Raw genomic sequence first — 26,410 nt, 5'->3', positions numbered from 1 at the left:
CTGCAGGTTACAGCTGTTGAGGTGTTCATCCATCTGAACATTCAGAGCTAATTTCTGACACACTTTGACAGCAGTTTTAATGCCAGGGTGTTGAAATGACTGAGAATCCATTTGTTCTTTCAGCCATGATGCATCATCGTGGACTGAAGGATGAGTATGCTGAGAAAGTTAAACTCCATTACAGGAACCACAGCCCAGTCTGGCGTCACACTGACAGGTTTGAACTGGGAGATGGAAGAAAAAGTGGTAAGGGCAACAAATTTACTGACTTTGCACTAAGATCTGAGAGCTACACCTACCTTTTGTGTAGTTTGAACAACAATAATGACTCTGTACAACAAATCTGGTGCAATACTTTAACCAAAAAAATAGACAATAGACAGTAGGTGCAGGAGTAGGCTATTCTGCCCTTCTAGCCAGCACCACCATTCACTGTGATCATGGCTGATCATACACAGTCAGTACCCCGTTCCTGCCCTCTCCCCATATCCCTTGACCCCACTATCTATAAGAGCTCTATCTAACTCTCTCTTGAATGCATCCAGAGACCTGGCCTCCACTGCCTTCTGGGGCAGAGCATTCCACATATCCACCACTCTCTGGGTGAAAAATTTTTTCCACATTTCTGTTCTAAATGGCCTACCCCTTATTCTTAAACTGTGGCCTCTAGTTCTGGACTCACCCATCAGCGGGAGCATGCTTCCTGCCTCCAGTGTGTCCAATCCCTTAATAATCTTATTAATCAAATGTGGCAATTGATGTTGGAAGAAGAACAGAGTTTGTGTAATGTGGAGACATACAACAAGGGGCAGACCACCATATATGTGCTGACCACAATGCCAATCCAAACCACTTCCATCTGCCTACACGTGGTCTGTATCCCGCCATTCTCTGCCCACTCGTGTGTCTGTTAAATGCCTCCTAAATATTGTTGCACCTGCTTCCATCCACCTTTCCTGGAAGCATGTTCCAGTCACCAATCACTCTGTGTGCAAAAAGAAAAACTTACCTTCCTTTAAACTCCATTTCCTTACTTTAAATCCATTCTCACTAGTATTTGACATTTCCACCCACAGACTATCCAATTATCTGGTGATATTATATACTTCAGTTGGATCACACTTCAAGCTCCAATGCTGCAGAGAAAATAATCCAATTTGTCCAAATTTTCCTTATAGCTAATACTCTCTAATCCAGGCAAACCTCTTCTGTACCCTCTCCAAGATTTCCACATTCTTCCTGCATTGTGATGATTGGCGCTGCTTCCGATGCCACGGTAACATAGTAGTTAGCAAACACTACGACAGTTCGGATGTTGGAGTTTGGAGTTCAATTTTGGAGTTTGGAGTTCAATTTTGGCGCTGTCTGTAGGGAGTTTGTATGTCTCTCCCTGGGACCACTTGAGTTTCCTCCAGGTTTGCCAGCTTCCTCCCACAGTCCAGAGACGTACCAGTTAGTAGGTTAATAGGTCATTGTAAATTGTCCTGTGATTAGGCTAGGGTTAAATAAGTGGGCCTTCTAAATAAATAAATAAACAAAAGGAACTAAAAGGGAATATTCTACAGTAATGAATAGAATTGGGGGAATTGATGGATGATGTGACATCTGTTTTGTAAATCTTGCTGTTATCTGTGTTTTTTCTGTTAAGTGAAGGAAGAGAGGTATGAAGAAAAAGACGCACCATCTGATTTGCAAGACATCAGTGACAGTGAAATAAAGACCACGTCTGGAGAAAGTTCCTCAGGTATGTTGGGAGATGCTAAAACAGGACGTGTGCATAAAGCAATCTTAGGCATTTTTATAATGGCCTGGATGGTTCAATCTGTTGCATGTTACATATCCTTAATATCTTTGAGCTCCCTGCAAATGTGCCCTGGTGAAATATGAAATTGCAGCCTGCACACAACAGAGTTTAGCAGTATTGTATTTCTAAACTCATTGTCCACTTTATTGAGTACATCTGTGCACCTCATTAATGCAAATATCTAACCAGTCAATCACATGGCAGCAATTCAAAGCATGAAAGCACACAGACATGGTCAAAAGGTTCAGTTGTTGTTCAGACCAAACATCAGAAAGGGATCAAAATGTGATATAAGAAATGTTGGTGCCGGACAGGGTGGTTTGAGTATCTCAGAAACTGATGCTCTCCTGAAATTTTCACGCACAAGTCTCTAGAATTCACAGAGGATGTGGCTTGCAGTTCTGTGGGTGAAAACAGCTTGATAGTGAGAGAGGTCAGAGGAGAATGGCCAGACTGGTAGGTAACAGTAACCACGCATTACATCAGTGATGTGCAGAAGAGCATCTCTGAATTCACAACACATTGAACCTTGGAGTGGATGGGCCACAGCAGCAGAAGACCACGAACATATACTCAGTGGCCACTTTTAAGTACTAGTGGTGTGGGAGGTAGCTAATAAACAGGCCACTGAGTGTAATTTACCTGCTGATTATTTTGTCTAGAGTGAATAAAATAGGAAAACATCCTGCACCCATGACGTCTTGAATGGTAATGGTGTACCTGCATTTCCCCAGTGTAAGTCAGGGCGAAAGGGGACATGATTGAGGAATATAAAGTTGAGGGGTATAGATAATAGGGGGTGACACAGTTAGTTAGCAGTTTTGTTGGTCAATGTAAATTGCCCTGTGTTTAGGCTGGGGTTAATAGGTGGGTTACTGGGTGGTGCAGCTTGTTGTTTTCTGTGCCCTATCTCTATGAATTTGGGGAAACTTTTCCTCTTACCAGAAGTAGGTAAAGCTGCACAACGTGGATTTACGGTAAAGGGGAAGAGATTTAGATGGAAGTGAGGGACATCCGTTTTCATCCAAGGAGTGCTAAGTATCTGTAATGCACAGCCTGCAATAGTCATGGAAGCAGAGCAGTGTCTGGAGAAGCCTTTGAATCTCCTGGGTACAGAAGCCTGCAGGACAAGTGCTGGTGGGTGTGCACTGCTCGGTATAGGCATGGAGGACTGACCGGCCTACTTCCTTGCTCTGAACAGGTGAATAAATCATGATGCAATGCACCTCAAAGGAGATTCACCCTGAGCAGTGTAGCTTCATGCGTGAATATTATGTTCCACGTTCGACTGTATTGCTTCTTTTATTTTTTATTTAGAGACACAGCACAAAAACAGGCCCTTCTGGTCCGAAAAGCCCGCACTGCCCAATTACACCCAACTGGCCAGTTGACCTGTTAACCGGTATGAATTTGGAACATGGGAAGAAACTGGAGCACCAGAGGAAACCCACGTGTCATGGGGAGAACATATGAAATACTTACAGATGGTGGCAGGAGTTGAACCTGTGACACTAGCACTGTAAAGCTTTGTGCTAACCATTTTGTTATTGTGCCATCCCTCAGTCTTTCCTGTAATTATATCAGATGGGAATGCTCTTCTCTTAAAATACTGTTTCATGTATCTGTACACAACTGGTTACTTTTAAAAGATGTTTATTGTGGTACTGCCCTAGGATTTCTTTTCATTGTTACTTTTACTCCACAGGTTCTGCAACAGCCTCAGAGGCGGAGAGCAGCAGTGAGGGCTCTGAGGAATCGCCAAGTCCGTCTGAGGTGGAATCAGAGCCGTCTCCTGGTGAGAACCAGTTTCTGTTAGATTCCACTGTGCATGTTCTAAACCTATCTGGAGGGTGCACAATTCTATCAAAACATTTTATTGATTAAAGAATCTGAAATGAATTAATGCCCCATTTATCTTCACATGGTGGTGTAGTAGGGACCAAATAAACTGTCTTTTATAATTGTTCTGCTCTAAATGATCCTCGTACACCATAAGACATGAGAACAAAATAGGCCATTCAGGCCGTTGCGCCGTCTGCACTGCCACTCAATCTGGCTGATTCACTTTCCCTCTTAACCCTATTCTCCTGCCTTCTCCCCGTGACCTTTGGCATCCTTACTAATTGAGAACCTATCGCCCTCTGCTTTAAATGTACCCAGTGACTCTACAGCCATCTATAGCAATGAATTCCACAGATTCACCAATGGTTCAGAATAAAAATGACAAGAAATGTGATTCCAAATAAAAATGTTAAACTCTCAGAAGATTCTCAGATACTGAGCTTCTACAGACCATTTCCCAAAATCTAGAGATTTAAGTACACTGTCCATGTGAAGCAGCAATTTACTTTTGTTTTCAGTTATGAACACAATTGTCATACTCGGTGTGACCTTCTTGACATTCTGGAGAGATTGGGGTGACTCCTGTTCGGTCTGCAAATATGACCTCCAAAATTCCAGCAGCATATCACTTTAATGCCCTCTTCTGTTCTCACTTCAATCTCTGTCCTGTATTTCAACAAACCTGTTTGTTACTTCAGGGAACCACATCTTGTGACTCAGTGCATCCTAGCTTTCTGGTGAGGATGTAGATTTTTAACAATTTCAGATAATGATCGCTGTTATTCCCAGTGTCCAGTGATAATTTCAGATCAGTTTCTATTTTCCTTGTGCTATCGCTTGTCATTTAATCTCTCTTGGCTTCTCTTGTTACAGATTTTCATTTTTGCTCTTTCCTCTTTAGATTCTTAAATATTTTATCTCTGATTTTACCCAGCTCTAATGAAAGCCATCACCCTGAAATGTTAACTCTTTCTCTCTCTGCAGATGCCACTTGAAGTTACAGCATGCTTCCATCATTTTCTGTTCTTACTTAGTTTAAAATATTAGGTGGAGTTAGGAACTGAGCTTCTTTCTTTGAATTCCTTTTCTATAGGAGAGATTAGTGAAGATGAAGAGCACAGTGATGAGGAAAGGCAGAATGGAAACCACCTCCAAATGGGTAAATACCAATCTCTACCTTTCCACTAGCTGTGAAAGCTCTTTTGTTTTGTTGCCATTGAGAGAAAGGTTACTTAGGTTCAAATTTTATTGTCATTCAACCATCATGAATACAGCTAAACGAGACAGGGCCAAGGTGTAAAACACAGTACCAACAGTCACACACAGCACATATAATTACGATAGCAGAAAACATAAAGTCACAAGACAAAAAAAAAGATATATAACTGAAATCCCTGAGTGTCATGACCTGTAGATTGATGTATGGATGTTGTTCTGGAACCACATTTCTGCAAGGACAAGCCCACAGCAGTTCCTCATCACATGTAAATGCAGCTGCACACAAACACAGTTCAACTTGTCTTTGACCAAGCGAACACTGGAGGGCAGCACCAACGGGAAATTCTGTGTTGTTATTGACAGCATCGTATTCTTAGACCCTCTCTTCCTCCTGTACTCTGACTTATTGTTATTTGAGATACAGCCCACTATAGTGGTATAATCTACAAACTTGTAGGTGGAATTAAAACAGAATCTGGCTACACAGTCATGAGTGTACAGGGAGTAGAATAGAGAGGTGAGGACACAGCCTTGTGAAGCATCAGTGTTGAGGATAATCATGGCAGAAGTGTCAATGCCTCTTTTTACAGATATCGGTAAGTTGGTCAGGAAGTCAAGGAACCAATTGCAGAGGCAGGTGTTGAAGTATAGTGATGAGTTTGCTTGGAATTGTGGTATTCAAGGCAGAGCTGCGGTCAATAAGCAGTCATCTAATGAAGGTATCTTTACTGTCCAGATGCTCCAGATATCAGTGTAGGACCAGGGAGATGGCATCTTCCATAGACCTGTATGGGTGGGAGGTGAATTGCAGTGTGGATCAAGGATTTTTGGAAAATGGAGTTAGTGTATGCCAAGAAGGCAGGAAGGTTGAGTTCAAGAGCTGTGAGGTAATGCTGCAGTTCTATTAAAACCCTGGTTGTTACAGACTTGAAGTAATGTGTTCAGTTCCTGTTGACTCATTATAGGTAGCAGGGATAAGCTCCCACTACCTATTAAATGTTCGCATAGGTATGTGACTCAATTAGCCTCTGACAGCCAAGTCCAACAGAACTGTTTCTACTGACAGAAGAAGGGGCAAAAGCGGGTTGCTGGTGCCTTAAAACCAGTTGCTTCAGGCAGAAGGGACTTGTAAGCCGTGGTTGGCAGCTCATCTAGGAGAAGGAAAACTCTGAACTCAAACCTCCGCTGCCTCGTGGCTATACCCACTCATGGAAAAGGCTCCTCGGTCACTGCTGATCCTTTGGCTTCATCTCCTGCGTGGATAGGGGGAGCTTGCTACATGGGCAACAGCTTGCTCTCCATATTGTTGTGCCCTGGCTTGCGGATCTAGACAGTTTGGATGCAGCATTCATGGTCAATCGTGAACAACTGAGTCCTCATAGGTTATAGGAAGGATGTGGAAGGTGCAGGGGATGCCACTTAAATTGAAGAGCATGCCTTGAGAGGATAGGTCGAGCAAACTGGGGCTTTTCTGTTTGGAACAAAGGAGGATGAGAAGTGACTTGATAGAGGTGTACAAGATTATGAGAGACTTAGATTGAGTGGACAGCCAGAGACTTTTTTTCTATGGCAGAAATGGCTAATACAAGGAGGCATCATTTTAAGATAATTGAGAGGAAGTATAGGGGAGATGTCAGAGAGTGATGAGTGCCTGGAATGCACTACTAGGGGTGGTGGTAATGGCAGATACATTAGAGATATTTAAGAGACTCTTAGATAGGCAGATAGATTTAAAAAATGGAGCACTATGTGGGAGAGAAGATTAGATTTATCAGAGAGTAGGTTAAAAGATCAGCATGACATGACATTGTGGGCTGAAGGGCCTGTACTGTTCTATGTACAAAGTATAGCATCTGGTGCTGAGGTAGATTATTTGTTTTTCTCTGATACTGAACTTGTAAGTTACAGAATCAAAGTTTGACCATGATTCAGAAGAGAGTGTGGAGGAAGAGGAAGAGGAGGAGATGGAGGATGAGGAGGACGAGGAGGAGGAGGAGGAGGGGAGTCCGATCTCCAACGCTCCTACTGAAGGAGACTATGTTCCTGACTCACCACCTGCCTCACCTGTGGAACTGAAGAAAGAGCTGCCGCAGTACTTGCCTGCTCTTCAGGTAAAAATACAATTGTAACCAGGCGTGGTGGAAATACTCAAGGTCAGGATGCATCTGTGTTGAGAGAAACAGTCTTGATGAAAGGACTGACCTCCCTCTCTCCCCATCTTATTCTGGCTTCCGCTCCTTTTCTTTCCAGTCCTGATGAAGTGTCTTGGTCCAAATCATCAATTATTTATTCCTCTCCATAGATGCTGTCTGGCCTGCTGAGTTCCTCCAGCATTTTGGGTGTTGCATTGGATTTCCAGCATCTACAGAATCTCTTGTTCTATGTTGACTTCAGACTTCCAGCATCAGCTACAGTATATTGTAATACAGAACAGAGAACAGGCGATGATACCATTTTTACAGAAACAATGGAACATGAGTAATGTCATTACTATGAATGTGGCTGTAACCCAATCTAGAAGGTGGAAGTATCTAAATTTCACATTGACACCATGTCTAAATATTTTTAAATATTTGGAGAAGGAGAAATTGCAGATGTGGGAATCTGGAACAGTATACAATCATCTGGAGGAACTGCATCGTATGAGGGAGCTGTTTGACTTTGCGGCTTTGTAAATATTTGATTTACATGAGAAATATTGATGTGTATTCCCAATTTAGATTACCCACAGGGTCACAGCAGAGGCATTTAAATGCTTGAGATGGAAATTCTGCTCATATACATCTTGCCTCTCAGTCCCAAAAAAATCTGGCCCCAGCATCCCCCCTCAAAGCTTCCCCTCCCACCAACACCCATAGCTTCACTAACAAAAATACTACAGATGCTGGAATTGGGGATAAAAAGCAGAATGGACTCAAGTAGTGTCTGCTGACAAAAGGTGTCAGTTGGTGCTTCAAGATTCAAGATTGTTTAATGCCTTTTCCAGTACTTAAGTATAAAGGAGAACAAAATAAATGTTGCTTGGATCCAATACAACAGGGGAAAAAACACTAAGATAAATAACGCCATAATAAAAATACAATAAATATAAATTCATAAGATAGCTTATACGTAGTTCGATTGTATATCCATAACTTGACACTAGGTACATAAGTGACTGACAGGAAATGATAAAGTAGTGGTGGTTGGGGATGTGGAGGGGTGGGTTAGTGGGTGGAAGTGTTGATCGGTCTAACTGCTTGGAGAAAGTAACAGTTTATTGAGTCTGGTGGTCCTGCCATGGATGCTACCTAGTCTCTTCTTTGATGGGAGTGGGTGGGCTGGTGGAGGTGATGTACTGGGCAGTTTCATCTACCTAACACATCACTGGGTTGAGAGCTGAATCTGGACAAAGATGTATCACTTTTCTCTGGCAGTAACGAGGTTGTTCACTTCTTTATGACAGGGTGTGTCAGTACTAAACCTACCACCTTATGTTTATAAAGCCGCCTCCCATTTCAGAAATCCACTAAAGCGTTACCTGTTTATACTTTGCTGCTGTTTTTAGGGTTGCCGTAGTGTAGAAGAATTTCAGTGTCTTAATAGGATTGAAGAAGGAACATATGGTGTGGTTTACCGAGCCAAGGACAAAAAGACAGGTGAGAATGGAATTTGGATGGCTGCACATGTTCATTCTGTGGTCCATGCAGTTCACTGTTCAGGTCTGCATGGTTCACCGCTCTGGTCCAGTTGATGCTTTCCACAAGTTGAAACTGGAAGTCCAGGCATCATAGTTCTGTGAATCACATTTTCCATTCTGGAGATGGGAATCGGCCACTGTGATAATTATAGAAATTGCTAAAATCCTTCTTGGAATATAGAAAATTGACACCATTTATACTGTTCCCCTGTTGAACATGTGGTGGCATCCGTCGGTCTCGAGAGACCATGGATCTGAGTCTGGAGTTTCCAGGGCGCAGGCCTGGGCAGGGTTGTATGGGAGACTGGCAGTTGCCCAAGCTGCAGTCCTTCCCCTCTCCACGCCACCGATGTTGTCTAAGGGAAGGGCACTAGGACCCATGCAACTTGGCAACGGTGACGTCGCAGAGCAGTGTGTTGATAAGTGCCTTGCTCAAGGACACAAACACGCTGCCTCAGCTGAGGCTCGAACCAGTGACCTTCAAGTTACTAGTCTGATGCCTTGCCCACTAGGCCACGCGCCAACACGTTCCCCTGTTGAACATAAAACTGAGATATTGAAATCTTTGTGCTGGTCACAAATATGACCTGAAGTGTTTAGAATCTCTGACAGAAGTATGTGCTGAAAACAGACAGTTTCTCCAGAGTTAATCTCTGGAATTTGCTTCTAAAACCTTACTCCTCTGTATGAGGAAGGTTAAAAGCTACTTCTTCAAGTCACACAGAAACACAGCATAGGAACAGGCCATTCAGCCCATCTTCTCCATGCCACCCACAGTCTTCCAGAGGATTGAGGATTTATTCACCATAAATGTTTACATGGATTAAGAATTTGCTGTGGTGTGTTGGTCAGGGTTCAACATGCAACAGATTTAACAATTATAAACAATAATATAAAGAATAAAGTTAGAGGTTACAGTAAAGATATGGAATAAAATGTAGATAAAATGCCAGCATATATTTCAGTATTTACCTTCTCTATCCTCTAGGTTAAAATCTACTACTTCATGTGAGTGCCTGAGGAACTGATGCAGGGGACAGGGGTTCAGATTTCTGGTTCATTTGGACCTCTTTTTGGGAAAGTACAACCTACACAAAGCAGATGGGTTACATCTGAAGCCAAGGAGGCCTATATCCTGGCAGTCAGGTTTGCTAGAATTCTTGGGGAGGGTTTAAACTAAGTTGGCAGGGGGATGGGAACCGGAGAGATAGAGCTGAGGATGGGGCAGTTGGTATATAACTAGATGTAGTGTGTAGTGAGAGTGTGAGGAAGGACAGGCAGATGATATGGCAAAATTGCAGTCAGTGGAATGAGATGAAGTGTAAAATTGCAGCAAAATTGAAAATGATGATGAATATAGGTCTGAATGTGTTGTATTTTGAATCCACTCAGTATACAAAATAAGGTAGGTGATCTTGTAGTGCATTTAGAGATTGGCAGATATGAATTTGTGGGCATTACTGAGTCTTGGCTGAAAGGAGATCATTGGGAGCTTAATATCCAAGGAGACACATATCGAAAGGACAGGCAGAAAGAGGTGACATAGGATTAGAAATCTTTGTGGGTAGAGTTAAGAAACTGCAAGGATAAAAAGACCCTGATGGGAGTTATATACAGGCCTCCGGGCAGTAGTCAGGATGAATTACAATGGGAGATTGAAAAGATATCTAATAAGGGTAATGTTACGATAGTCATAGAGGGTTTAAATATGCATGTAGATTGGGAAAATCAAATTGGTGCTGGATCACAAGGGAGAGAATTTGTAGAATGCCTTTGAAATGGCTCTTGAGAGCGGTTTGAGAGCCCACTAGGGAAAAGGCAGTTCTGGATTAGGTGTTGTTTAATGGACTGGATTTGATTAGGAAGCTGAAGGTAAAGAAACCCTTGGGAGGAAGTGATCACAATATAGAATTCACCCTGCAGTTTGAATGGGAGATGATAAAGTAAGGTAAATCAGTGTTACAGTATAGTGGAGTAAAGGGAATTACAGAGGCATGAGTGAGGAGCTGGCCAAAATTGATTTGAAGAGGACACTAGCAGAGATGATGGTAGAACGGTAATGGCTGGAGTTTTCTGGGAGCAATTCAGAAGGCACAGGATACATACATCTCAAAGATGAAGAAGTATTCTGAAGGCAGGGTGATGCAACCATGGCTGACAAAGGAAGTCAAAGACAGCATAAAAGCAAAAGAGAAGTCATATAATACAGCAACAGTTAGTGGGAAGTTAGAGGATTGGGAAGCTTTTAAAAACCAACAGAAGGCAACTAAAAAACCAGATAAGATGAAATATGAAGGTACGCTAATAATATTAAAAGGGATAGCAAATGTTTTATCATATGTATAAAAAATAGAAGAGAGGTGAGAGTGGATGTTGGGCGCTAGCAAATGATGCTGGAGGTGTAGTAATGGGGGACAAGGAATGTCAGACAAATTTAGTAAGCATTTTGCATCACATTGACTGTGCAAGACCCTAGCAGCATGCCAGAAACTCGAGAGTGTTAGGAGGCCAAACTAAGTGTAGTTACTATCACTAAGGAGCAGTTGCTTGGGAAGCAGAAAAATCTGAAGGTACTTAAGTCTCCTGGACAAGATTTTCTACACCCCAGGGTTCTGAAAGATGTGGCTGCGGAGATTGTGGAGGCATTAGTAATGATCTTTCAAGAATTCATAGATTCAGAAATGGTTCCAGAGAACTGGAAAATTGCAAATGTCACTCTACTCTTTAAGAAGGGAGGGAGGCAGAAAAAAGGAAATTATAGACCAGTTAGCCTGACTTCAGTGGTTGGAAAGATGTTGGAGTCCATTATAAAGGACGAGGTTTTGGGGTATTTGGAGATGCATGATAAAGTAGGCCCAAGTCAGCATGAATTCCTTAAGGGGAAATTTTGCCTGACACACCTGTTGGAATTCTTTGATGAAGTAACTGGCAGGATAGACAATGGAGAGTCAGTGAATGTTGATTACTTGGACTTTCAGAAGGTCTTTGATAAAGTGCGATACATGAAGTTGCTTAACAAGAAAAGATCCCATGGTATTACAGGAAAGATACTAGCATGGATAGAGTATTAGCTGATTGGCAGGATGCAGAGTGCAGAGTGGGATAAAGGAAGCCTATTCTGTTTGGTACTGGTGACTAGTGATGTTCTGCAGGGGTTGATGTTAGGACTACTTCTTTTCATTTAGAAACATAGAAAACCTACAGCATAATACAGGCCCTTCGGCCCACAAAGCTGTGCCGAACATGTCCTTACCTTAGAAATTACCTGTAGCCCATACCCCTCTATTTTTCTGAGCTCCATATACCTGTCCAGGAGTCTGTTAAAAGACCCTATCATATCCGCCTCCACCACCGTCAACGGCAGCCCATTCCACGCACTCACCACTCACTGTGTTAAAAAACTTACCCCTGATATCTCCTCAGTACCTACTTCCAAGCATCTTAAAACTGTGCCCTCTCATGCTAGCCATTTCAGCCCTGGGAAAAAGTCTCGAGCAATGCCTCTCATCATCTTATATACATTTACTTGTCAATGATTTAAATAATGGAATTAATGACTTTTGGCCAATTTTGATGATACAAAGATAGATTGAGGGGCAGGTAGTGTTGAGGAAGTAGGGAATCTACAGATGGACTTAAATAGATTGCAATAATGGACAAAAGTGGCAGATGGACATAGTTTAGGGAAATGATTGGTCATGCACCTTGGTAGAAGGAATAAAGGCATAGAATATTTTATAAATGAGGAGAAAATTCAAAACTAAGAGATGCAAAGGGATTTGGGAGTCCTCATGCAGGATTCCCTAAAGGTTAACTTGCAGGTTGAGTCATCAGTAAGGAAGGTAAATGCCATGTTAGCATTCATTTCAAGAGGACTAGAATACGAAAGCAAGTGTGTAATGCTGAGGATTTATAAGGCTTTAGAAAGACTATACTTGGAGTACTGTGAGCAGTTTTGGGACCCTTATCTAAGAAAGGATGTGCTGGTGTTGGAGAAGGTCCAAAGGAGGTTTGAGAAAATGATTCCAGGAATAAAAGGGTTAATGTATGCAGAGTGTTTGATGGCTCTGGGCTTATGCTCATTGGAGTTTAGAAGAAAGAGGAGGGGTTTTATTGAAATGTATTGAATATTGAAAGGCCCTAAAAGAGTGGATGTGGAGAAGATTTTTCCTATAGTGGGGGAGTCTAGGAACAGAACAGAGGGACGTCCATTTAACAAAGAGATGAGGAGGAATTCCTTTAACCAGAAGTGGTGAATATGTGGAATTCATTGCTACAGATGGCTGTGGAGGTCAGGTCATTGAGTATGTTTAGAGAAGAGCTGCTAAGTTGTTAGGGCAATAAAGGGGAGAAGGTAGGAAAGCAGAGTTGAGGGGAATCAACTATTATGGAATGGTGGTGCAGGATGGATGGGCCGAGTGGCCTCATTCTGCTCCCATGTCTTATGTTCTTAAGCTAGTAGCACGGTAGCTAGTCCCATGTGACAGCATTGGGCACATGGCCACCAAACCTTCCTAATGTATGCATCTGATCAAATGGTCTTAAATGTTGTATTTGTACCTATCTCTGCCACTTCATCTGGTAGCTTGTTCCATATCTCACCACCCTCAAGTTCCCTTCAAATCTTTACCTCTCTCAAACCAAGCTGTACATCTCTCAAACTTCTCACTTCCTCTGGCAGCTCATTCCATATCTCACCACCCCCAAGTTCCCTTTAAATCTTTACCACTCTCAAACCTATGTTCTCTTGTGTTCAACCTCAGGTTTGCCATTGTTTGAATAAGTGGTTCAAACAGTGAATTCCGGTTAATTCGGACACATTGGCATCAATAGATTTTGGCCCAATTAAGCAGCTGCCCCAATTAGCATAAGTTTCATGAAAATAGTTAAAAAGGTTTTAAAAAAGGCAAATTACCATTTAACTGAGTTACAAATTAACTAAATGAAGTGCAGAAGTAATTAGAACACTACCAATACTTCCACAAAGTGCTAAAACTGTGGATTAGTTCCCAATAATTATCGATGGAATTCATTCAGTGTACTCTGCCATGTTCTTTTGAGTTGACTAAAATAACAAAATCAGTGCAGATAATGGTCTGCCTTCAGTGCCTTCCTGCATGTAGTAGTGTCAAAAATCACTGCTTTTTAATTTGTCGTTGGTTGGCCTAACTCGTGCAACTGATGCTATTTAAAAACTATTTGCTGTAAGCACAGTGTGGTGTTTTAATGGCCACACAAGTGCACATGACTGACGTACTTGTGTCCAAAGGCTGTGTGCTCGGCCCGCTGCTGCTCACTCTGCTGATGCATGACTGGGGTCGCGGGTTTCAGCTCAAATTGTGTCATCAAGTTTGCAGATGACACAGCAGTGGTTGGCCCTATCATGATGACAAGAGGAAGTGGAGCGGCTGGCGGACTGTTGTGAGAAGACAACCTAGTTTGAATGTGGAGAAGACAAAAGAAATGATTGTGGACTTCAGGAAGGTTCAGACAAACCAACCCCCCTTTGTGAATACATGACTCTTCCATAGAGAGAGTTAAGGGCACCAAACTCTTGGGAGTCCACATCATGGATGACCTCACCTGGTCCCTTAATATCACCTCCCTGAACAAGAAGGCACAGCAGCACCTTCACTTCCTAAGAAGATTGAGGCAAGCAAGGCTCCCACCCCCATCTTAATTGTGTTTTACATTGAGAACAACCTGACAAGTTGTATCTCCATCTGGTATGGAAGCAGTCGAGCATCAGACCAGAAGTCTCTACAAAGGACTGTGAGAACAGCTGAGAAATTATAGGGTTCTCCCTACCATCCATTGGGGACATTTATGAGGGGCACTGATATGCAAGGCCCTTAGTATTTCTGAGGATCCCACCCATTCATCCAGCATCCTCTTTGACTTAGTACCATCAGACAGGAGACTCCAATGCATAAAAGCAAGAACAGTCAAGATGAGAAACAGTTTTTTTCCACCAGGCCAGACTTCTGAACTTCCGGCCGCATCATATTCAAAGTGTCACTGGTTAATTTGTTCCATATCTTACAATAGTTAATACCAATGCCCTTTAGTTTGTTAATTATGTGTGATTCATCTGTATATTTTATCCTTGCCTTCATAAGTTATTGTGTGCTATGTGGTTTACATCCTGGTTTGAAGAAACGCTCTCTCGATTCTATATGCATTATATGGTTATATACGTGTATGTAGTTAAATGACAATACACTTCATTTGACTTGAAAATGTTCGGCAGCAGTCTCCTGACCCAATTAAGCAGCATAGAGCCCAAATAAACAAAGGGAATCCTGGCTATTTACCGTTATTAGTTTTCGTTCTTTAAGAGTTGTCCCAAATAAGCGGCTGCTCCAGTTAACCATGGCCCAATTAACTGGAATCCACTGTATCTCTAAATGAACTGGAATGTTTTCAGTTTAAGTGATCAATAGGAATTGTGTTTTGTGGGAATTTTATTTCTTTCAGATGAAATAGTAGCTTTGAAACGATTAAAAATGGAAAAGGAAAAGGAAGGATTTCCAATCACATCTCTGCGAGAAATCAACACCATTCTCAAAGCACAGCATCCCAACATTGTCACAGTGAGAGTGAGTAGGCAACAGTTCACTTCTCTATTGGATATTACCCCTCCTGAGGGATATTTGAGAAAAAATTGCACCTAGCCTTGTTTTAATTTAATTCTGAGTGTGAGGTGGTGTATTTGGTGATTTGTTAAGCTTGTTCTCTTGTAACCTTGGGATGAAGAAACAACTGTTAATTGAACGAATTATCAAGTTTGATAGATTACAATTGTGCAAAAGTCTCAATGAGTTGTAACATTATATAGTAACATGGCAAGTGAAAGTAACTCCCAAACCTCTTGTTTCTTCAGGAAATAGTTGTGGGAAGCAATATGGATAAAATATATATAGTTATGAATTATGTGGAACATGACCTCAAGAGTTTAATGGAAACCATGAAACAACCTTTCTTACCAGGTACAGTTGTTAAATATTTAACTAATAAAAATCAAGTTTTTAAAAAATTCAGTGAGTACAGACACATTGCCTTTTATAACATTACCATATTCTCAGATTAATAAAAACCTTTATCAGATTTATCTGTTCTGAAAAGACTTTGTCCTGTAATGACAAACTTCTGACAACAGGTAGTTTTTCAAGATTCAGATTGTTTATTGTCATTCTTTGTACGTGAGTGTAAAGGAGAACAAAATGATTACTATAAAAACACAAGTAAATAAATATAAAAGCAATCCTATAAAACACAATGTACAAGTTGCTGACTGTGGCCATGAGATTATCTTATTTTCGTAGACTGGTTCTACATACATAAAGTGACTGACTGGAGATGATAAAGTGACAAACTGACCCTTGACAAGAGGAGCTCTTCCAGATGGCAGTAGGGCATCTGAAAACACAATAGGACAGTGTAGTTGTGAGGTGTGGAGTGTCAGTGTGAAATGACAGTATTTGGGGGGGATGATGTCGATGTGGTGGTGTAGGGTGCGTGGAGGAGGGGATGGATCTGCTAGTTAATGCATGGCTGGGGTGAAGAGCGCTGTGGGACTGTGGAGAGGAGTGGCTGATGTGGGTTATAGTCATGGTAGGTTGCTATAATATATTGTTAATTTATTTAGAAATGCCATTCGGAACAGGCCCACCAAGCCACACCACCCAGCAACTCACTGATTTAACCCTAACCTAATCACAGGACAACTTACAATGACCAATTAACCTACTAACTGGTACATCTTTAGATTGTGGGAGGAAACTGGAGCACCCAGAGGAAACCCACATGATCACAGGGAGAATATATAGACTCTTTACAGAGAGCAGTGGAAATTGAACTCCAAACACCCAAAGCCCTCGATCTGTAATAGCGTTGTGCCGACTGCTATGCTACCATGGTGCCCTGAGACCAGTTGGTGTGGGTAGGTGGATAGGTATTAATCCATACAGCACAGAGGCAGACCCATTGGCCCATCACGTTCATGGTGGCTGTACTAATCCTATTTTCCTGCATTAGATCAGATGTCTATTAGGCATCTTTTCTAGCACTGTTTCTGGCTGTTTATTTCACTTGCCCACTACCCTCTGTATGCGATCCCTTTAGATCCCCTTTGATTTTACCCTTTTAATCCTAAACCTGTGCCCTCCTGCCATAGATTCCCCTTCTCTCAGAGAAAGAATGATTACTTACCATGTTTATGCTCCTTATACAATATGCCTCTATAATGTCACCTCTCAACATAGCATACTTAAGAAAGTCTCCATCTATCCTGGATCTCCTTGTAACTAGCACCCTTCAATCCAGGCAACTTCTTGGTGAGTTCTGCACACTCTCTCCTGCTACCACACTCTTGTAATGGCTGCAGAGAGAATTAGAGGAAGGAGTATATTGCTCCAATCTTGTTCATTGGACTAGGGACGGTAATGCTGAAAGACCTCACAGATGAACACATCACTGTCTAAAATAGGTTATTTGATTTTCAGGTGAAGTCAAAACGCTTATGATTCAGCTTCTCAAAGGTGTTCGACACCTTCATGATAACTGGATCCTGCATCGAGACTTAAAGACATCTAATCTGTTGCTAAGCCACTCAGGAATTCTGAAGGTCAGTCCACCTGCAGTGTAGAAATAGAGATAACTGGTGAATCTGTCAGCACATAATCATGGACCGAGTGGCCTATCCAGTGCCGTACTGTTGTTTTCCATTATTTTCACTGTGCTGAGATGATGACACAGTGTCTTCTGTAAGGGGAAAGTTGTCAAATAGGTTTATGATCTGTGTGTACAGAGGTAGATGTTAATTTGTACACAAGTATCTAATAGAGTCAAAGAACACCACAGCACTGAAACAGGCCCTTCAACCTTCATCTAGTATGTGCCAAACCTATCTCCTATCTCCTTGGACCCAGACCAAAGACCTCCATTTCCCTCCTTTCCATGTATCTATCTAAATTTCTCTTAAATGTGGAAATTGAACCCGCATATGCCACTTCCAGTGGCAGCTCATTCCACACTCTCACCACCCTCTGAGTGAAGAAATTTCCCCTCAGTTCCACGTAAGTACTTCATCTTTAACCCATGACCTCTAGTTGTAGTCCCAGCCAACTTCAATGGACAAAGTCTGTTTGCACTTAGCTTATCTATACTCCTCATAATTTTGTACACCTCCATCAAATCTCCCCTCAATCTTCCACGTTCTAAGGAATAAAGTCCTAACCTATTCAACCTTTCCTTATAACTCAGTTCCTCAAGTCCTGGCAATATCCTTGTAAATTTTCTCTTTCCATCTTTCAATCTTATTTGCATCTTTCCAGTAGGCAGATGACCAAAACTGCACCCAGTACTCCAAATTAGGCCTCACTAATATCTCATACAACTTCAACAGAACATCCCATCTCCTGTACTCAATACTTTGATTTATGAAGGCCAATGCGCTAAAAGCTTTCTTACGAACCTGTTCACCTGTGATGCCATATTGTAATTATTTCTTCCAAATGTGTTGCATATTTCTGCTTGTTGAGTTCTTTGTCTACTGCATGTGTGTTTTGTAAAGCTTTTCTGATTTGTCCACACCATTGCTACTATTAGTAGCATGTTGAAATGTGTTCTAAACATTCTGCAGATTGGTGACTTTGGACTTGCCCGAGAGTATGGATCACCATTGAAGCCCTACACACCTGTAGTTGTAACACTCTGGTACCGAACTCCTGAACTGCTGCTTGGAGCAAAGGTTAGTGGCCTGAGTGTGGGTCGGGGTCTCGCTGTTCCAAATGTGGACAATTATTCAATGTGAGGAGGAGGAGAAACTAGTTGTGCTGTTCATAATGTTTGTTTTTCACAGACTGGATTTCTGAATTTAATAATGCTGTGGGAGCTCATGGTGGCTGTAGGTTGGGTGTTCATATCCAAGGAGGCATAGCAAGAAAGGACAGCTGATGCTCCACCACAGGCCCACTTCACTGACTGATTTGCGTCTTGTTCACAGTTCACTTGGTCGGACTGTTGATCAAGACTGTTGTTAGGTTCTGTGAATGTATTTACTCAGGATACAGAATCAGTGAAAGTGTGTGTGAAGACATTGAGAAATATTTTCTGTTCATCAGCTGCTGGTGACAGTTGTTTGTTGTGTTTTCTGTGCAGGAATACTCGACAGCCATCGATCTGTGGTCAGTAGGCTGCATCTTTGCTGAGTTTCTCACTCAGAAACCTCTTTTTCCAGGGAAGTCAGAGATTGACCAGATTAACAAAATCTTTAAGGTAACATATTCTTCTCAAACTCACACAGACCTGAGCCTGGACCAAGAGAGAGGTAGCACGTTACTGTAACTAACTGGAGTATTGTCTTGCTGTTCCAAAAACTTCCTGGTGGATTTTAAAACCAGGCTGGGAAGGAAATTCACTAAATGAGATCTCTTATCCTTTGAGGACAATTAAAAGAGCATTTCAGTAAATGTCTGGAGCTGGCAGTGTTATGGTTACATGTGGAAGTCCAGCATACTGTCATACTGTCAGGAAGGGCAGGCAAATGCTAGGACAGAATTTCAGGCAGCAGGGTATCAGTGCATCAGGGATGCAGAATCAAAAAGGATAGCAAATACAGTACTCAAGGTGTTATATCTCAATGCATGAAGTATAAGAAATAAGGTAGATGATCTTGTAGCATTATTACAGATTGTCAGGTATGATGTTGAGGCCATCACTGAATCATGGCTGAAGGGTAGTTGTAGTTGGGAGCTGAATGTCCAAGGTTATATGTTGTATTTGAAGGATAAGAAGGTGAGGGGGTGGTGTGGCTTTACTGGTCATGGCATCAAATCAGTAGGAAGATGTGACATAGGCTTGGAAGATGCTGAATCCTTGTGGGTTGAGTTAAGAAACTACAAGGATAAAAAAAACCTGATGAGAGTTATATACAGGCCTCCCAACAGTAGCTGGGATGTAGACCACAGATTACAAAGGAAAATAGAAAAAGGTGTGTCAAAAGGGCAATGTTATGATAGTCATGAGACATTTCAACATGCATGTCGATTGGGAAAATCAGGTTTGTAATGGCTCTCAAGAGAGTGAGTTTGTTGAATGCCCATGAGATGGCTTTTTACAGCACTTTGTTGTTAAGCCAACTAAGGGGTCAGGTTTACAGGATTGGGTGTTATGTAAAAAAAAACAGAGGTGATTAGGGCGCTTAAGGTAAAGGAACCCTTAGGAAGCAGTGATCACAATATGATTTGAGTTCAACTTGAAATTTGATAGGGAGAAAGTAAAGTCTGATGTAGCAGTATTTAAGTGGAGTAAAGGAAATTGCAGTGGTATGAGAGAGGATTTGGCCAAAGTAAATTGGAAGGAGATGATAGCAGGGATGACAGCAGAGCATCAATGGTGTGAGCTTCTGGGAAAAATGAGGAAAGTGCATGATGGATGTATTCCAAAAACAAAGAAATACTCAAATGGTAAAATAGTACAACCATGGCTGACAAGGGAAGTCAAAGCTAATGTAAAAGCAAAAGAGAGGCCAACAAAGCAAAAATTAGTGGGAAGACAAAGGATTGGGGAGCTTTTAAAAACCTACTGAGAGTAAGTAAAAGGGTCATCAGGAGGGAAAAGAGGAAATATGAAATATGTTTGCTAATGCTAGCAAACAATATCAAAATGAATCGTAAAAATTTCATGTAAAAAATAAAAGAGATGAGAGTGGATATAGGACCACTAGAAAATGAGGCAGGAGAAATAATAATGGGGGGACAAGGAGGCAGCAGATGAACTAAATGAGTATTTTACATCAGTCTTAACTATGGAAGACACTAGCAGTGTTGAAGGGTGTGAGGAAATAGAAGCGAGTGCAGTTACTTTACAAAGGAGAAGGTGAACTGCACCCTAGTGTTCTGAAAGAGGAAGCGGTAGAGATTGTGGAGGCATTAGTAATGATCTTTCAAAAATCATTAGACTCTGGCATGGTGTCAGAGGACTGGAAAATTGCAAATGTCACCCCACTCTTTAAGAAAGGAGGAAGGCAGCAGAAAGGAAATTATAGACCAGTTAGCCTGACCTCAGTGGTTGGGAAGATGTTAGAGTCAATTGTTAAGGATGAAGTTATGGAGTACTTGGTGATATAGGACAAGATAGGATAAATTCAGCATGGTTTCCTTAAGGGAAAATCTTGCCTGATGAACCTGTTGGAATTCTTTGAGGAGATTACAAGTAGGATAGATAAAGGGGATGCAGTGGATGTTGTATATTTGGATTTTCAGAAGGCCTTTGACAAGATGCCACACATGAGGCTACTTACCAAGTTAGGAGCCCATGGTATTACAAGAATATTACTGGTGTGATTAGAGCTTTGGCTGATTGGTAGGAGGCAGCGAGTGAGAATGAAAGGATCCTTTTCTGGTTGGCTGCCAGTATCTAGTGGTGTTCCACAGGGGTCGGTGTTGGGACCGCTTTTTATACTGTATGTCAGAATGATTTAGATGATGGAATAGCTGGCTTTGTTGCAGAGTTTGTAGATGGTGTTAGGGGTAGGTAGTTTTGAGGAATTAGGCTATGGGAGGACAGGAAAATGGGCAAAGAAATGGCAAATGGAATACAGTGTTGGGAAATGTATAGTCATACACTTTAGTAGAAGAAATGAAAGAGTTGATTATTTTCTAATTGGAGAGAAAATACAAAAAACTGAGGCGCAAGGGGACTTGAGAGCCCTTGTGCAGGATTCCCTAAGGAATAATTTGCAGATTGAGTTTGTGGTGAGGAAGGCAAATGTGATGTTAGCATTCATTTCAAGAGAACTAGAACTTCAAGACAAGGATGTAATGTTGAGACTTTATAAAGCATTAGTGAGGCCTCACTTGGAGTATTATGAGTAGTTTTGGGCCCATTATCTTAGAAAAGATGTGCTGAAACTGGAGAGGAGAAATAGGAGGTTCACGAAAATGATTCCAGGGCTGAATGGCTTGTCATGTGCAGAGTGTTTGATGGCTGTGGCCATCAAATGAGGGGTGTCCTCATTGAAACCTATCGGTTGGTGAACGGCCTTGTCAGAGTGATGTGGAGAGGATGGTGGGAGAGTCTAAGACTGGAGCACACAGCCTCAGAATAGAGAGCCATATACACAGAAAGATGCTGGAAAAGAGCCAGTAACATCATGAAGGATCCCACTCTTCCACCTTGCTCATAGACTGTTAGCCCCACTCCCATCAGTGAAGAGTTTACATAGCATCCATGCCAGACTCAAAAACAGTTACTTTCCCCAAGCAGTAAGGCTGATGAAACCTACTGTGGTTGGTCCTACTGAAGTGCAACATCTCACACCCGTCTGCATTAAATTCCATCTGCTATTTCTCAGCCCTTTTTTCCAGCTGGTCCAGGTACCACTGCAAGAAATGATCGTCTTCCTCACCATTCACTACACCCCCAATCTTGGTGTCATCTGCAAATTTGCTAATCCAGTTAACCACATTATCATCCAGATTGTTGATACAGAAAACCAAGAACAACAGACACAGCACTAATCCCTGTGGCACTCGAGTGATAGGCCACCAGTCAGAGAGGCAATTATCTACTACCATTCTCTGGCTTCTCCCACAAAGCTAATGAATGTCTAATCCAGTTTCCCACTTCATTATGAACACCAAGTGACTGAACCTTCCTGACCAAACTCCCATATGGTATCTTGTCAAATGCCTTGCTAAAGTCCATGTAGACAACATCCACTGCCTTGCCTTCATCAGCCTTACTGATAACATCCTTACAGCCTACCATATACAAAGGTATGCTGAGTATCTTCAATCTTTCCCAATGCTCATTTATCCAGACCCTTAAAATACCTTCCAATTACTTTCCCACTACTGATGTCAGGCTCACCGGCCTATAATTTTGTGGTTTATTTTTAGAGCCTTTCTTAAACGGTATCTATTCTCCAATTATCCGGTACCTCACCTGTCGCTAAGGATGATTTAAATATCTCTGTTAAGATTTATATATATTGTGTTTCTTATTATTACTGTGTTCTTTATCTTGTGTTTCTTTTTTTGCTGCATCAGATCTGGGGTAACAATTATTTCCTTCCCTTGTACACTTGTGTACAGGAAGTAGTATTAAACAATCTTGAATCTTGATTGGAACATACAGTGAAATGTGTCCTTTGCATTAACAACCAACGCAAACAAAGGATGTGCTGGGGAGAGCTCACAAGAGTTACCACACATTCCAGCAGCAGTGTAGCATGCCTACAATGTTCAAACTAGTTTAAGTTTTTGTTTCCATTGCCTGTGTGAATCTGCTGTGTTTTATTGAAATTGAAGGTTAAATGTTACAAGGCAGTCTCCCTGTATCAGGTTAAATTCCTCTCATAGGAGCTGGGAACCCCAAGTGAGAAGATATGGCCAGGTTACAATGAGCTCCCTGCAGTCAAGAAAATGACCTTCACCGAGTACCCATTCAATAACCTGCGGAAGCGATTTGGCGCCCTGCTGTCTGACCAGGGTTTTGACCTCATGAACAAGTAAGTCAAGGTGGTTAACTAGTTCTTGTGCTGGTTTCATTAACTTTTAACAATTGAGGCAAATCTGTGTCAGGGATGATTGTTTAGTCAATTAAACATTGATACACAGCCAAAAGATGCTTAATAAGCAAACTTTCAACCTGACTGCAAATACCCAGATACTCAAATTCAAATGTCCTGATAAAGGATCTCGACTGTCCACCTCCATTCTCGAAAGCTGCCAGACCTGCTGAGTTCCTCCAATATTTTGTGTGTGTTCCAGATTCTGGCACCTGCAGATCTTTATATCTCCAACTTCTCGCATTGTTCAGATTTACCAGGATGCACCTGGATTAGAGAGCTTGTCTTACAAGGATAAGACAGGTTCAGTGAGTTGGTGTGTTTCTCTTTGGAGCCAAGAAGGATGAGAGGTGACTCAATAGATGTGCAAAATCATAGATCAAGTGGACAGCCAAACACTTTTTCCCGGGGCTGAAATGGCTAATACCAGGGGCTTAATTTTATGGTGATTGAAGGAAAGTTTGGTGGAGGGATGGGCAGGGGTAGGTTTTTTACAAAGTAATGTACAGGGAAAGTGCTGCCGGGGTGCTGTTATAGGCAGATGCTTTAGGGGCATTTAAGGGAATCTTCGGCACAATCTAATTGAAAATTGGAGGGCTCTGTGGGAGAGAGGTATTAGATTGATTTTGGAGTAGGTTAAAAGGTCGGCACAACATTGTGGGCTGAAGGCCCTGTACTGTAATGTTCTATTTCATTTGTGTGTTATTACCCATGGGATTTTCCTGGTGGTGAGATCCCCAGGGGAATGGTTTGCGTGAGCTGATTTATTAATGGATGCATTCCATTATTCCATAATAACATTCCCAGAGCAGTAAAGATTGTTGATGAATACAGCAGAGGTATCTGCTTCACTTCAGCCAGAGACTGTGCTCATATTTGTTCATTATTAGTATTACTGTGCACTTGGTGAGTGTATTAATGTTTCTTGTTAAAAACATGTTAAATTCTCTGTGGCTGTCATAAATACAGTAAAACTCCCACAGTCCAGCATCCGATCATTCTGAAATACTGATGGTCCAGTCTCTGGATTGTGGCTGCAATCAGAGAGACGGGTCTTATGGAGGGGCTGGGCAAGCTGCCAGACCACCTTGAGGGTTATGAATTTGGAGAGAGTTGAGACAGAGGTGGGGTTTGGGTGTCTTTGTGTATCCAACTCCTTTAAGCTCACCTGGTTCACCAGGAATTCTGTTAAACTCCTGTGTAGCATTGTAAAAAGAAGATAAAGTATGTTGGGGTGTAAGTAACAGCTAGTACTTCAGAAAATCTGTTTCCTGCCCACCAAAGTGCCAGATGGCTGTGGAGGCCAAGTAAATGGGTATATTTAAATCAAAGGTTGAAATTTTCTTGATTAGTCAGGACATAACAGGTTATAGGGAGAAGGCAGGAGAACGGGGTTTAGAGGGACAGTAAATCAGCCATGATGGAATGGTGGAGCAGACTCGATGGATCGAATGGCCTAATTCTGCTCCCATGTCTTATGGTCTTATTATTTGTTTCTTCACAGAACACGTGATTTTGTTTCACTACTTGTAGTCACTCTGGGTTCTTTTGATCAGAACTTTTGAACTAATGTTTAATTTGATTGTATTTCAGTTAGATGTAGTTGTGCTTTACACCAGTTTCTCAGCCAAAAAAAAAATGCTGTCCCATAGTTGGGACATGACAAAAATGGGAATATATTTCATACTTCGGCAATAGTTTAAGTATCCTCAAACAAACTCATCGGCTCTCAAGATATTTCCTTTAAATTTCAGAATGTAAATGAATAACATCGGCACTGATCGTGTTTACTGCAACTGCACTTTAATGGATTGAAAATATAACAAGCTTTTGCCATTAACAGCTGTTCGAGTCTGAAGTGTATGTGTAAAGAGGATTAAATGCACCAGTGGTATTTTATAACTTTGGTTTTGTTTTGAATTGAAACACGTCATTGCTGGCAGAAGTGAAAGAGCTGCTGGTGGCTGTGGAATAGGCTCTTGCAGCTTGCAAATGCTTGTCCAGTGTTGCTGTACAATCACACATCTGCTGTCTTGCGTGTGGACGGTGATTCCAAGGCAGGCATTTCACATTGCTGTCTGCTTTCACAACAGATTTCTGACTTACTGTCCAGCCAAGAGAATTACAGCAGAGGAGGCTCTCAAACATGACTACTTCAGGGAGACACCCCTGCCAATAGAGTCATCCATGTTCCCAACCTGGCCAGCTAAAAGCGAGCAACAAAGGGTTAAACGTGGCACTAGCCCTCGTCCCCCAGAAGGTGGTCTCGGCTACAGCCAACTGGTAGGTGGTTACACTGACTGTTAATTTGAAGGGAAATTGGCAATTTTAACTTTTACAGCATCCTTAATGTAGTCCGTAGTTTTGGAGTGGTAGCAGACACGATGATATTGTGAAAGTTGTTTGGCTTTGCTGGCTGCTGGAATGAATGGGGCAAAAGGATGGCTGTGATTGCACGGGAACAGGTGAAGCGGGGGACAATGTTGATGGAGTTGGAGGAGCCAACCAGGCAATTTAGGAGGACACAGTGTCTTTGGAATGCTGGGAGAGGAGGAAGAGGAGATGTTGAATGTGCAGAGCCACAGTGACCCCCTGCCCTCCTGAAGAGGAGGGAGGATAGTATTCATTTCCACATATGGCTGTGGAGGGCAGGTCATTGGGTGTATTTAAAGTGAAGGTTGATAGGTTCTTGATTATTCAGGGTGTCTATGGTTACGAGGAGAAGGCAAAAGAATGGGATTGACAGGAATAATAAATCAACCATGATGGAAAGATGGAGCAGACTCAATAGGATGAATGGTTAAATTCTGCTCCTATGTCTTGTGGTCTAATGTGGTTGAGAGCTTGTCAGCTCGGTTATTGGGGAAGCACGTTAAGGAAAATGTTTGAAAAGCTATTGATGAGGGAAGTGCCAGAACAGAATGTTTGAGAAATTAAATCAGCTAGAATTATTAAATCTGTTTGCTCTGTGTTGATAGAGATGTTGTAGGAAGTCAAATTTTGGTGAGACAAAAATTGACAGCATTCAATCCTTGTGAATGGAAATAATAAATTAAAGGTACTATAGTGCTAATCCACTAAAAAGCTGAAGTCAGATTAAAGCACTTCCTACATAGTGGGGAGCCAGAGAGAGACGGGAGGTGTTCCTGCCTTGGCCATAATGTACTCACTTGGTAAATAGCTGCACTCAATGCCCATGAAGCTGCAGAGATGTCAGTTCTGGTCTGGATGCTGGAGACAGGAAAGGTGCAGTGTAGAGAAACACCAGTTGAACATGTTGTTGCTGATTATG

At 41.9% G+C, this 26,410-nt stretch overlaps 1 protein-coding gene across 6 annotated transcripts in view; it reads left to right on the top strand.

The window, feature by feature from the left end:
• Positions 1-26,410, top strand: part of cdk11b (cyclin dependent kinase 11B) — a 62,192-nt gene that overhangs the window by 35,317 nt on the left and 465 nt on the right. For 4 of the 6 annotated variants that reach the window (XM_059952409.1, XM_059952410.1, XM_059952411.1 and 1 more), the window contains 13 exons: positions 124-246; positions 1,649-1,744; positions 3,510-3,599; positions 4,740-4,805; positions 6,767-6,975; positions 8,412-8,502; positions 15,021-15,142; positions 15,427-15,532; positions 17,048-17,169; positions 18,187-18,294; positions 18,705-18,821; positions 22,910-23,058; positions 25,212-25,401. In XM_059952409.1, coding sequence (XP_059808392.1) covers positions 124-246; positions 1,649-1,744; positions 3,510-3,599; positions 4,740-4,805; positions 6,767-6,975; positions 8,412-8,502; positions 15,021-15,142; positions 15,427-15,532; positions 17,048-17,169; positions 18,187-18,294; positions 18,705-18,821; positions 22,910-23,058; positions 25,212-25,401 — 1,589 coding nt within the window. The remainder of the gene's footprint in view (positions 1-123; positions 247-1,648; positions 1,745-3,509; positions 3,600-4,739; positions 4,806-6,766; positions 6,976-8,411; positions 8,503-15,020; positions 15,143-15,426; positions 15,533-17,047; positions 17,170-18,186; positions 18,295-18,704; positions 18,822-22,909; positions 23,059-25,211; positions 25,402-26,410) is intronic. The other 2 variants (XM_059952412.1, XM_059952413.1) reach the window with 2 other exon arrangements.

This window comes from Hypanus sabinus, chromosome 27, assembly GCF_030144855.1.
Source record: "Hypanus sabinus isolate sHypSab1 chromosome 27, sHypSab1.hap1, whole genome shotgun sequence".
Taxonomy (NCBI): domain Eukaryota; kingdom Metazoa; phylum Chordata; class Chondrichthyes; order Myliobatiformes; family Dasyatidae; genus Hypanus; species Hypanus sabinus.
The sequence above is the reverse complement of the archived record's forward strand: the minus strand, read 5'-3'. Positions and strand labels throughout refer to the sequence as shown.